We start from the raw sequence: 13,728 nt of genomic DNA on the forward strand, positions 1-13,728 counted from the left end.
GTATCAAAATTTAACACATCAGATTCAATTTTTTTTTCATGACAAGATTTCAAATGTAAAATATATCCATTCATAGAATAAAAGGTTTTTAGACAATTTTCAAATGAACATATTATGTTTAAACCACGAGATTTTTGTTTTACGTGGCATTTGACGTGCTGAATTATTTTTTTTTTCACATTAAATGAAACATCACAACTATCACAAAAGTATGTTACACTTTTAGCTTTTTGTAGAGAAATTAATTCACTATGTTTAGTACGTCTGTGTTTATAAAACCCAGATTCTGACACATACGTCGATTCACAAAATTCACAACGATACATATTAATAATTATTAGTAACTATTAGAAAAAAAACTGCAACAACGAAGTGCAAACTGCAAACAAACTATTGATTATTGAACTGTTTACAGTTTTACATAAATACATAATACCTAAATGCTGTATTTTTGTTCTATATTAAGCAAAAACCACAAGACGCGGGGGACAGATGTCATGCTGGTTAGGTTTAATCTAAAGTACATTACTTCCAATAATAATTATCAACAATGGTAAAATGATAAGCGGCATAATGACGTCATGGACAGTGAGACATTTTTCCTGCTATGATCCATTCGTATAGATACTACGAGTGCCCGAGACCCATAGACATAATATAGATGGATTGCGCGTTTAGCCTTTATCATGTCAGCAATAATAAACTTATGTGGAAGGTAAATAATCGTGGAAAAATGTTTATCTCATTAGCTTTCATCCATGATACGGAAATACGAAATCAATAATGTCTATGCCGAGCATGGTCTTAGAAGATTATCTTATGACCGTGATGCCGAGCAAGATCTATAAAGTACTACTTTTTAAATCTTGCCGAGGCTAAAGTGCACTTTACCACCCCATGCATATTTTTCGATTTTTTTTTTTTGGAACTTAAGTAACTCATCGAGTTAAGACCGATGGTGCAATCAGAATTTGTCGCTCTCACTTAGTTTCGAAGTTATGGCCCTTGGAAGTAAGCAATTTTGCGTTCTTTTACGCACGAGCGCAACGCTACGTAGTGTCACGTCTTTCGCGTTTTTTTTTTTTTGTGAGACTTATTAAATCAATGAAATTATTAATAAGTACCTATTACTTATTTTTAAGCCTAGGTTGTTGTTGTTGTTACTTATGGCACAATCATTTAATTTTGGACTTACACATTTTAGAACACACAATTACTTTTAATAATAAAAATAAAAATTGTCCGAGCGAGCGCAGCGAACGAGTGACCCCGCTCGGTGACTCGGTGCAACAAAAGTGCAATTTTCTTAACCCTGTGACCCACTTGGGGAGTTGTTTCATAGCAAATCGGGGAATAAATTATTATTCACCATCGTTTTAAACAGGTTAGAATACGCAAGTACAAAAAAATAACAAAAATAGTCCTCCGCGCGGCATTATAGTAGTGTTGCGCGCATGCGTATAAACGTAAAATTGAAAACTTTGGAAGGCTATAACTTCGAAACTACGTGAGAGCGACAAATTCTGATTGCGCCATCGTTCTTTACTCGATGAGCTACATAAATTCCGAAAAAAATCGAAAAATGTTCATGGGGTGGTAAAGTGCACGTCTTGTCCCCTTGCCGAATGCCGGCATGCTTATCAGCACGGTTCTAAACCATGATATCATAATAATAATATTATTATCATTAATAAATCGTGCACGTGAATCACAGATATATAAACGTACGTTTTTACATACCTGTGGGCTGTGATAGACGCACAAATTTAGTGCATTCGCCATTCGTGCATTAAGGTTTTACGAGAATTACGTACCTGAACTTCTGAAACCAGTGGATAATATTCAATAATAGGTATGTAATATGATTTATGTTTGTCATTATTTGTTCTTCGGTGTATTCGATACCAATAAAAGTATTTAAATTGTTTTGCTCAAATAATTTACAACAGCGGTTCTTAACCTTTTGTTGCTCGCGGACCCTCGTAAAAATAGTCTCCGAACCCACGGACTCCCGAACTTATGAATAAAATTATTAATTTTAATAATCAAATTTTTCACACCAATGCAATTAAATTTGCTCGTTTATTACACTAAAACTTATTTTTTCATTATAAACCATACAAAAATATCTCGAATAATACATAATATACAATACAAACTAATCAATGCAGAGGCTGATGTAGCATTGCTGCTACGAGTTTTGATATTTCAAACTCGATACTGGATAGTTTAAGTCAGAGATCGGAATCTATATTTTCAAACCGGTTTCTATACCTATTCTTAATGTAGGTACTAGAATATAAATATCTGAGGTATGTAGTGGGAAATGGTATTTGGACTTTGACAGAATCTTGTTTGTTTACATGTATACTTTGTGTCTACGTACATGTACATTATTTTATAGTATTTATATACGATCATACAAACACATATGTGCGTATGGTGTGGGTGTACGACCAGAAGACGATGGACTCTCGACTTGAGTGTTACAACAGTATTTATAAATACTAGGGAATATTGAATGGTATCTACCTACTTTATTGACTTAAACAATTATAAACTTCATTAAATTAAATTTGTTAATTTTTGGTTGTAAATTAGTTCTGTGAAATATAATTCAAATGCTTTTTTTTATATAATATTGACTGGTTGTGATAAGCAGAAGAGGCTAAGCGACAGTTTTACCACTTTTCAGGAGAACAAAATCAAAATTCTCAAATTAAGTTCTTAACTTTGGCGTTTGGCTTCAGTTTTTTTTTAGTACTTTAGGAGGTTTTTATGTTACTTAAATAGCCTGAACACTTGATTACTATTTCTTCAAAAATATGACTTGGATAACTTTATCATTTCTATATTATAGTTTTAAAAAAATCAATTAGAACTTTATTGAGCACAATATTTTAAATTAGAAATACTTGAAAAATATTGTAAAGCAAAGTACCATGTTTTGTAGTTTGAATTTTGTTTAGCCCCTTAACATTGCTTAGTCTCTTTTTACCTTTTACTAGTCTATATGTATGGATAAGAAAATATATGTGTAAATCCTGCTTTTAGTAACAAAAATGCTGTTAACTTTATTTCAGAATATCTTAGAGTTGGAGAAAACAGTAAACACAAATCGACAAATATGGGAACCATCAAAAACCAAAAGAAAGATGCACATGAAATCATGGAAACTATTTCATCTGAACACGTGAAAGATGATTTTGATTTGTTTGGCGAACAGCTCGCAAACAAGTTAAGAGAATTTGATGAACATACACGTGCAATCGTTATGAACGAAATTAATTATATTATTTTTCTTGCTGAATCAAATTTGCTCTAATGCAATGTTCGTCATTTTTGCCCACTTAATTTAAATACATCAACAATTCAAGGTCCCGACAATATTCTCATAATGCTCCTTGGTTTCTTCAGAGTAATCTTCCTCACTTGTAAATTTTCATAATGAACTCACCTATAAAATACCTGTCATTAGTAATATGACATTCAGCTTCACAATATTCTCTACCTATCAAAGTAGTTATTCTTTCCATTCATCGCTAATCTGTTGTATGTGACCAGTTAATACAATCAAGAATACCATAAAACCCTTGAAATTGCTTCACAATAAAAAAATATAATTTATTTTCTTAAATAATAACTGTTAATATAATTTGTTATTATAACATTAAAAAGAAGGATATGCCAAAGAGTTATTGGTTATAAGTAATAATGTTTAATATTGTTTTTCAAAAGAATGATTTTTATTTTAACCACTTAATAATCATGTATACATTAATTTTAAACATTTATTTTTTGCCTATAAAACTATTTTAAAAAGATAGTCCTTAGTAATATTTTGCTGTATAAATATATAATTAAGTACAACCTTTTTATTAATTGTTTAGTTTTTTTTTTTTCATGACCATTATACTATTAAAATAAGTACTTATTTTATTAATTAAAATTATATTTTGAAATATTTAGTTATTATTAATTGATGGCGTGCCTACACTATTGAAACCTTTTTAAAAAAATAATTAATTTGTGATTATTCTTAAATAATTGTGACATTTATTTTGGGCCTCTATACAAATTGTTCTCGCTAATACCCAATATAATATAATAATATAATGCCTGTCAAGTGTAAGAATTTAAAATATGTGATAGATTTAACTCGGTAATCTTAAATAATTATTTTTGATAATATACGAGATAATATGTTATTTGATATAATATTCCAGTAATTTTACTATGCATATGATGTTTCATTCTTCAAATATCAAAAGATTAAACAATTGTTTATAAATAATATTTATGCAGTAAAAATGTACTACAAAGCTACTTATTGTTATTATGTTATATTGCTACTTAGCAATCTGTATGGGTAAATGTTAATTACTTAAGTTATAATTTGGAAATATATCAATAGTTTTATAAGTTATTAAGACAATATTTTTTGATATAAATAAAAACCTAACTCATTAAATATGGGTCATTTATATGCTTTCTGTGAGGGATGAATGATGATCGACAAAAAGTCGGTAAACATCAAACGAAAATATTTGTCGATCAACTTAACGACGAACTTACTGCTCCTCTGATTATATTTCTGATAGCGATTTCAAACATCCAAATCGGTAAATCACTGCACAATTTGAATGTTTAAATAATGATGCATTGATACCCTATAATGGCATAATGCAATTAAATTGCTCTCCGTCGTCAATTTATATTTGTCAGTGACGTAATTACAAACGTATTGGGTCAAGGGAAATGAATAAATTATAACCACTGATCCGTACATGAGTAGGCTATGCTACCCACACCCTCATTCAGCCTTACAAATAATTTGTTTTTCAACATGACAAATTTAAAAAAAAATTGGGTAAGTGGGTATTGTACTGCCATAGCCATCTTTACCTTATAAGGGCAGGAATCCAGGGATCCGACATTTTGAAGTTTTCATTGGAAACAATTTATTTTTGATTCTAAAAGGGCCCCTAAATTCTGTGTGCCCAAGAGCCCCTGCATAGCCAGATACATCTGCGCTCTGCAGTAGATTAGGTGTCTGATGAGTCACTGTAATGGATGTGTTAAATATGATTCTGAGCAAAAACTGTCCGTCAGCACTCAGCCTATAATATTACCACAGAATAGTTTTTATTCTGAGTCAATGTTACTATATTAGTTTTAATGTTAACATACAATAATACTGTTAATTTTTTACAATTTGGTTAAAACAATTAAAAAGATTGCTTTTATTTTTAAATTTAATCAAACCTTTTATAGTTTACTCTATATTTTAAAATCATAATAAAATTACATTGTACAATGCTTAAAATATTTAAAAAAATGTTTATAATTAAATTATTTATTAATTCATATATTATATTAGATATATTTTAAATATTAAAAATAAATAATAATAAAATTCATTCATGGTTTAAATCAGATAAAATCTGACCTAGTGTATGATAGGCTTTATCATACTTAGTGTTGAGCAAATAAAAATACTTTTGTATAAAGAGCCATACAATAGATGATTGTAATGGATAATCTAAATTAAAAGTATGAAACATTTTAAAGCATACACCAATTGCCGATGATATAGAAAATAGTTTAAACTGTATACAATCAAAGAGTACAATTATTTCTTTGGGTTTGTTTGGAGTTCCACAAATCAATATAATTGGTTGGATTGGTGTATATTCACTACGACGCTTCATTATATATTCTTCAATTTCAGCTATTGAGGTTTTAAAAATCATAAAACTGTCTTGACTGTCTTTTATTGAATACTTGATTAGGTTTTTTTTGCCATTATCGTCTCTAGTTATTTTTTTAGTTGTCGGAACAAAAATTGTATGCAATAAATAAAACAAGACTGCATGTTTTTCATCTAAAAAAAGAAAAACATTTTTATTTATATGATTAACATTTAAAAAATGTATTCAAATGATTACTTTCACCAATAGTAGTTATATTATCATTTAAGTTCTGTAGTAATTTTTTACTCGCTGGGTCTTTAGTTTGTTCATTTAACAGTTTAATTACTTTTTGAAACTTCACATCCAATGAACATTTAAGATCAGGACAGTCAGGGTAAAGTATATTAAAATCAATAGCAATCTGTTAAAATAGGTTTTTAGTTAGTAAAATGATTAATGGACCAGTGTACGGGTTGTATATTTTCACTATGTGTTTTTTTGTACAATATACGATGCTGCATGGGGGCCAAGCGATATGCGAACAGTCCAGACCCCATACGGCAATGTAACAAGGAAAAACAAAGTTGGTAAAATGCTTTTTTAAATTATATATTATTCTTACCAGTCTATGACCAAAAGGTTGAGAATAACTCTTCCATTTTTGAAGAATTTCAGCAGTAGAGGAAGTTTTTCGAATTTCACCATAATCTATGTTTTGTGGTTTGTTTCCACATATGTTCAAGTTCAGGAAATGAGCAATCACTGTCATACATTATTTTATCCAGGAAAAAGGTTATGTCATCTTCAGGTTCTAGTAAAAACAAACAAAAATCATTAATTATTTGAACAAGTTATACAAATTATTTTTTTTTAACTATGTTATACAATTTTTTTTATGGCCTGGTGTAATAGGTATCTTAAAATAAAAACTAAAACTATTCAAAGAATAATACTTAAAATTTAAATTTGTCCCTACCAAATTCAATATCATGTCTACTGTGTGATATGGTTTTGACAGTAGGTTCTTTAATGGGCACTAAACCACTAATTTTAAGAGACCTCATTGAATTATAATACTTCGCATACAGCTTTCCTTTTGGGTTTTTATTCACATTATCTTTCATAAAATAAGTGTCCTATAGAACAGAAATATACTTTATATATCTATTAAATTAATTGTACTGTTTTAGATAATTTTTGTTCAACATACCTTCACTTCAGATTGAAACATTTTAACAATATCTGACCCAATACTGGAGGCCAGATTTACAGACATTGGAATTTGTTTTGTTATTATATAATTAATAATTGCATCAACCAATAATGTTCTTATACTTTTGTTAAATTTATTGTTGATTTTGTAGTAATCCAAGATCATTTTTCCAGTTGCTGTTGAATTTAAAACTTCTTGCAAACATATTTTAATAGATGGTGGTGTTGTATGCTGCACTGATATTGATGAAAGATTATTTACTGGCAAATTTACTATTGGATTGCATTTTTGCCATTCTTGAAGTTTATAAGTAAATTTTACTTTTATACCAATAGGAAATTTTGATATCAATTCATTAATATGATCCTTTTGTATGATTTTTAACACTTCTATATCAATCAATTCATCTAAATACAAAACAATTAATAAAAATAAATAAATTTCATTATAAATTAAATTTATTACCAACTAATATTTGATATAAGAACTCCAACTTCCACGCCTTTAATAAGTCAAGCAAAAGTTGAAGATCTTCAACTGGATAATCATAGTCATACACTTGCATTACTACTGGCATTTTATTTGATTCCTGTTAGAATAAAACATTAAAGTATGTATATATTATCTATTTAAAAAAAACTTTAATTAGCGTCCGTTTAAATATTATTTTTAATTTTATCATCAGACATCATAATATTATATTAAGAGGACGCTACCCATGCATTTGTTGTCTCCGTCTTACACACGCATGACATAGCAAATTTCCGTTCACTAGTTTCAATAGTGTGTTGTTAGTTTTAATATTAGAGTGAATTAACCTATTATCATACTTGTGTGTTAGAATATTATATGTGCTTAAGCGTTGGCGATTTTTCAATATTTTTATTTTCAAGTAAGATATGTGTATTTAAAATATCAAAAATTAAAAAGGCTCATTTCTCGCTTGAAAATTATCAAATAAAATCTAACGCTTAAGCACAGATAATGTTATTACCTAAAAATGTTATAATAGGTCAATTCACTTTAATATCAAAAATAACAGCATACTATTGAAACTAGTGAACGAAAATTTGCCATATCGAAAGTGTGTAAGACGGAGACAACAAATACATGGGTAGCGTCCTCTTAAGTATATTATAAAAATATATATTACTATATTAAGTATATATTCTATCGTAATATTATCTCTATTTTCTGTAACCTAGTTGGTTTGGTCTGCCATACCTTAAATCTACCAGCACCTTAGGCGTACTCATATGATGGGAGGGGGGAGTAATCGTGATTTACCCCCCTCCCACACCATTGGCCATATTTTTACTTGCCCATTTTTTTTGGTGAGTCGATAGCCCCCTAAATATTTGTCTAGTATTGTATCTTCCCCCTCCCGTTCATTTAAAATTCTTGAGAACGCAACTGACCAGCACATACAGTATGCATTAAAAAGAACCATCAAAAACCAGAACTTGTGTATTAAAAGTTCAAATAATATTATAATAAAATTAAAAACAAACTTTAAAATTAATATCTTTAAAAATATTATTAAAAAATTGATTGTTTAGGGAAAAAAAACCTTTGGACAAATCATCAATATTTCTTATGCAGTTTTTGTGATATTTATAGGTGGACCACTAAATGTATTGATTATGTTTGTAATACAACCATACACTATTCTTTTTTTTTCATAAATTTAAAAAGCTTCAAAATTCAAATAGAAGTCTAAAATTTGGATATGTATAAATGATTTAAAAATTTTAGAATAATCAGTTACAACTATTGTATGTGAAATTTCAAACAAATACATTTCATCAATATATTTTGTTGAACAATAACCTCTTTAATATACTGTTCCCATGTATTCAACTTGGCTAAAGCAATCTGCAATTATAAATTGTAATGGAAAATATATTTTGTTTAATAATGCATCAGAATAATAATGAGTACAAATACATTGTTTTAGGCTTATTACAGTTTATTGTTGTATAGTTAGATTGCAGAAGAAAATGTGCAAATTTTAACTGCGATTTTTTTTTTTGCTTAGTTATATCTTTTCTTGAGCAATTAAAATGAGCAAACATATTAATCTCTTTATGTTTGTCATGTGGTGATTGTTGGTAGGACAAAATATTGTATTATTATAGGATAATTAATTAAAATGTTGTGCTTTGGTTTCAAATTGTCACAAAAAACCTCGCAAAAAACTATTACATACAGAGTTAGGTATGTTGTATAAACAGCTGTTTAGAATTTAAAATTGAATTTTTAGTAAATGTATATACCATAATTAAATCAAGTATTTTAAGAGGCATTAAAATTAAAATACTCCAAAAGTATCTGGGATTAAATCTCCAACTATAAGAAAAAAAAAATGAACAAATGTCATCATTTCCCTGGCTGACATTTGTTTTGGTGTAATTCAGTTTTATATTAGAGATATATTTCCAACTTCAATAGTCTCACAGTTAATACCTATTATCTTTTGTATTATTTAGTGGTTAAAAAAAATAATTCAAGAAGACTAGGTATTTAACTGAATTCATAATAACTACCGGTATTATAAATACAAATTTCACTAAAACACATTTTAACCACATCGTCAGAATAGTTTTGAATACTGCACATAACTGATGCATCTTCTTCATAGAGCTCATTTGCTACAGATTTATGGATTTTACAAAATCTACAATAATAGTTTGCAGAAAATGGCTTGCTGAATTCTAGTAAACTATTTAAACCTAAATTGACACCAATACCAGGCCAAGTTAGAAATGTACACGGAAATCACTATATTCAGTAGATAATAACATTATGTTCAACCTTATGTTTTCAAGTTTATTTAATTATGAATGTAATACATATTATGTATTAATTATTTTGTCATTGTTATCTCTCAAAAAAATGGGTTATTTATGATTACCTATGATAGTAACCTTTTGTTCTAACTAGTAAGTACAAAATTATGTACCTAAGAAGGAGATAAAAATGCAATTGTAATGTAATGTAATTTTTAGTGAGCTGTTTTTTCGGTTGAACTCTGGCTTTTGGGTCTGGTTCAGTTTTATTATGGGGTGGTCAAAAATGTTGACCCCTCATCTCAAAAACTGAAATGACGACACTGATTACCTATGTAGTAATATAATGTTGGAATTTTGAGTAACATATTTTTTTTAACATATGTCTTTCGAAAGAAGACAGCCAGACGGTCAATTAAATGATTGAGAGCAGAATACAACAAGTATATAGGTGCTATCAGGTTTTAATAAATGAATTATCTTAAAGTGGCCCACCAGAGCGTGCAAACCATTAACCACTTTATTCCAAAATAAAACAAACAATTATATCACTTTACACTTACCGCTTTTATGTGCTAGACAGGACAAGTGGAAAAAAAACAGGAAAATGTCGATTCACGTTTGACAAAGAACAAACACGTGTAATCGCAACCCGGTGCTTCATACTTTGTCTACTTTAGTGAGGTTCGACGGTGTGCCAGCGGTCCGTAGTAAGTTATCGCGCAGTAACATTGACAACATTTTTATCAAATTGATAGTATATATTTTATAGAATCAACAATGCTAAATTATCAATTTTACAAACTGTGGAACAAATTCACTTTAGCTACCCAGTATTATTTTTGAAACATTTGTATTTCAACGAGTTGACTCAGTTGAGAATGATGGTGCAGAAAAAAAATTTGCCGAAATCATTATTTTGGAAGTTATGTCTTTCCAAAGTTTGTGGCTCAACACTGCGGTATTTGACTGCCTCGCTCAGCCCCTATAACGAATTTAGATTTTTTTTACGTAGGTTCTTACATAATAATATGTAGTAAAGCAATTAGCATGCCGTGAAAACGTTGGAGAAGACAGAATTTGGCAGTCGGCCTTTGTTTTAAATTTATAGCTAATTGAAATGTATCGTATTTTCCAGGGATGGAAAACGTTTTTAGTTTTTTCGTTTTCGTTTTTGTTTATTGATTTAAAAAATATTTTTTTTGTTTAACATTTTTAAACGTTTTTGATTAACGTTTTTAAAAACGTTATTTTTCTATATTGTTTTTGATTAACGTTTTTAAAAACGTTATTTTTCCATATTGTTTTTGTTTAACGTTTTTAAAAAAGGTATTTTCTAGTGTTGGACGAGTATTGTTTTTTAATTTCGAGTCGAGTCGAGTTCCAATTCGAGTACTCGACAAATTCCGAATATTAAAAAAAATTCGAGTAAAATTCAAATTGTACTAAAAATAGATTTTCCAAAAAAATTATATTTTCTTTCATACAGTTATATAATTAATTAAAACTATTGTTATCAATCTAAACTATCATGTATTCATATCGGATATATGGGTTCTTTCAGTTATTTATAGTTTTAACATTTATTTTTCAATAAATTACTGTTTATAGTATTTTTAATAATAAAAATAATAACACGACTACTTGACTCAAAGCGAGTACTTTACTCAAAGCGAGTACTTGAATCAAAGCGAGTACTCGTATTTACAAGTCCAAAAAAAATTCAGTTGAGTCGAGTCGAGTACTCGAACTCGACTCGAAAATTTTTCCAAAGTCGAGTACCCGACCAACACTAGTATTTTCCTATTGTTTCTAAATAACGTTTTTAATAATATTGTTTTTATTTTTTTTAAAACAATAATAGTAACGCGCAATATAGAAATGCACTTAAACGTTAAAGATTATAATTAATTATCCTTAATATTTAAATTTTAAATCAAAATTATAATTTACCTATATAAAAATTAAAAATTCGTTTTCGTTTTTGATTATGTGTTTAAATTTTTTTCGGTTTTTGGGATTTTTTGTTATCGTTTTTAAGTTGTTTTTTGTTTTTGTTTTATTAATTGTTTTCGGTTTTTTGTTTTTTTCGTTTTCGTTTCATTAAATGTTTTCGTTTTTTGTTTTTTTCCGTTTAATAACGTTTTTTATAAACGTTTTCCATCCTTGGTATTTTCATATTATAGGTACACCCGGCGCGTATATAGTGACTCGCTCGGACAATATTATAATCGAAAACATGTTATGTAAAACGAATCCCGGACGAAAAGCCCGGAATGAAAAAAGTTGGACTGAAAGTCCGAAAATACAAAATCGTCTATTAAATTTATAATTATAACTTACCTTATACTATATAGGTATATTATATACATTTAATATTATATATACCTAGTCAGTTGGTATATAATTAATATTTATTTAAAAAATGAAATTATTGTACTTTTATTATATTATTATATTTTTTTTTATATTTTATTACTTTTTATTATTTCTTAAACCTAACAAAAATATAACAGAAATCTACTATAATTTGGTGTAGGTATAGGTACCTATATAGTATATGGCTATACAGTGGCGTAAACTGGGTGGTGCAAATGCAGCCCAAACTGTATTGGCAATAAAATACATTTTTTTTGTTCAAAATATTATAATTTACAAAATCCACCATGTTCATATCAATAAAATTCACCCCAAAAAATACCTTGTAGAATAAATAAAATTTTTTATTAGCGAAAAACTTTATATTGTTAAGCAGTATACTATATTACGTATCCGTTTTAACGGCTTGAACTTTTTTTCCTTGACTTAAATAGTCACATTTAGCATTTTTTCACTGCTCTCCAAATAGTGAATTCATAGGTAGTTAGTAGGTACATATATTTAAAACATAACTAGGTATCCACTATACCTATTTTATTAGTTAATAATATTTAAATTAATAGACGATACCCACATTATAATTATTTAATAATTAATATTATAACTGCAGCCCTGCAGGCATATTAGTTAGGGAACAATTACAAGGCAACTTACTCCGAAATACTTATTAACATACAAATAATTTTTATTTTTAGAATTTCTACATTAGTTACTGCGAATTGCAATACCAGGTAAGTATCGGGCTTGTTATAGATTATAGGTGGAAATATTACAAGAAATTACATGGTATTACAATATTACATGGAAATTAGAATTTGGATTATTGAAATTTGACAATTCCGTTGTACACATAATAATATTCTTATTTCTTAGTATTGATAAACTTTTATAGATCTATGATTTTATAATTATTATATGTTTTTACTAATAAGTATACTTATTACATAGGTAGTAAAACTAATAACTATAATCTATAATTTTAAATTATATTATTACCTACTAATTACTATACATAAAATATCTATTGGATCTTGGAACCGAAAAAAAACCAAAATAACCTCTCCATCAAAATATAGGTTTCAGTTTCGGTTCCTAAAAAAATGTTCCGATTAGGTTTTGGTCCCAAGATTTTCAAAAGGTTCCATCCAAAACCGGTCAATTTGGTACGTTTTGTCGTCGCAACGAGCACGATGTAAAACGGCTTAAACCAGTTATAGAACACAGTTATAGAAATAATATACACTTGCGAAGGTCGACGATAACGTCACAATTATTATGAAATCGTATTATACGGGCCGAACCGCTCAAATTAGATATCTATTTTTAAATGATATTACATTTTAATTTTCCTTCTTTGTAAATAAATTAAAAACTATGTTTAATAATATTAATGAATTTTTATATATTTTTGTCTAGGTATGTAATTATTTATTTAAATACAATTAATAATATTATGCTACTTCTTAATGTTAAGCTTCCTGTGAAACCATTTTTTAAAAATGTAATTTTTCAAGTTGTATTCTGTATAAAATACATATAATATGTACAATCAAAATAAATTTTTCAAAAACTTAGTTATTGCATTATTAATTTGAATTATTTTATATTATTTATCTTTCATCTAATATTTACTATCTATGTAATTGGGGTTTTT

The 13,728-nt window shown here is 28.1% G+C and overlaps 1 protein-coding gene and 1 long non-coding RNA gene across 2 annotated transcripts; one reads left to right on the plus strand and one right to left on the minus strand.

Annotated features, from left to right (window-relative positions):
- The first annotated feature begins 1,689 nt into the window (after nucleotides 1-1,689).
- LOC100573198 lies at nucleotides 1,690-4,426 on the plus strand. Its single transcript, XR_118922.4, has 2 exons — nucleotides 1,690-1,852; nucleotides 3,084-4,426. It is a non-coding gene; the product is annotated as an uncharacterized LOC100573198 (long non-coding RNA).
- Nucleotides 4,427-6,318: 1,892 nt separating this feature from the next.
- On the minus strand, nucleotides 6,319-10,492 carry LOC100166587. Its single transcript, XM_016803810.2, has 5 exons — nucleotides 10,259-10,492; nucleotides 7,372-7,495; nucleotides 6,904-7,313; nucleotides 6,670-6,829; nucleotides 6,319-6,504 (listed from the first exon to the last, which is right to left on the minus strand). Exons 2-5 carry the CDS (start codon nucleotides 7,481-7,483, stop codon nucleotides 6,392-6,394), a joined length of 795 nt encoding a protein of 264 aa, XP_016659299.1. The 5' UTR covers nucleotides 7,484-7,495; nucleotides 10,259-10,492; the 3' UTR covers nucleotides 6,319-6,391.
- Nucleotides 10,493-13,728: the final 3,236 nt, after the last annotated feature.

Source organism: Acyrthosiphon pisum, chromosome A1, assembly GCF_005508785.2.
Source record: "Acyrthosiphon pisum isolate AL4f chromosome A1, pea_aphid_22Mar2018_4r6ur, whole genome shotgun sequence".
Classification (NCBI taxonomy): Eukaryota; Metazoa; Arthropoda; class Insecta; order Hemiptera; family Aphididae; genus Acyrthosiphon; species Acyrthosiphon pisum.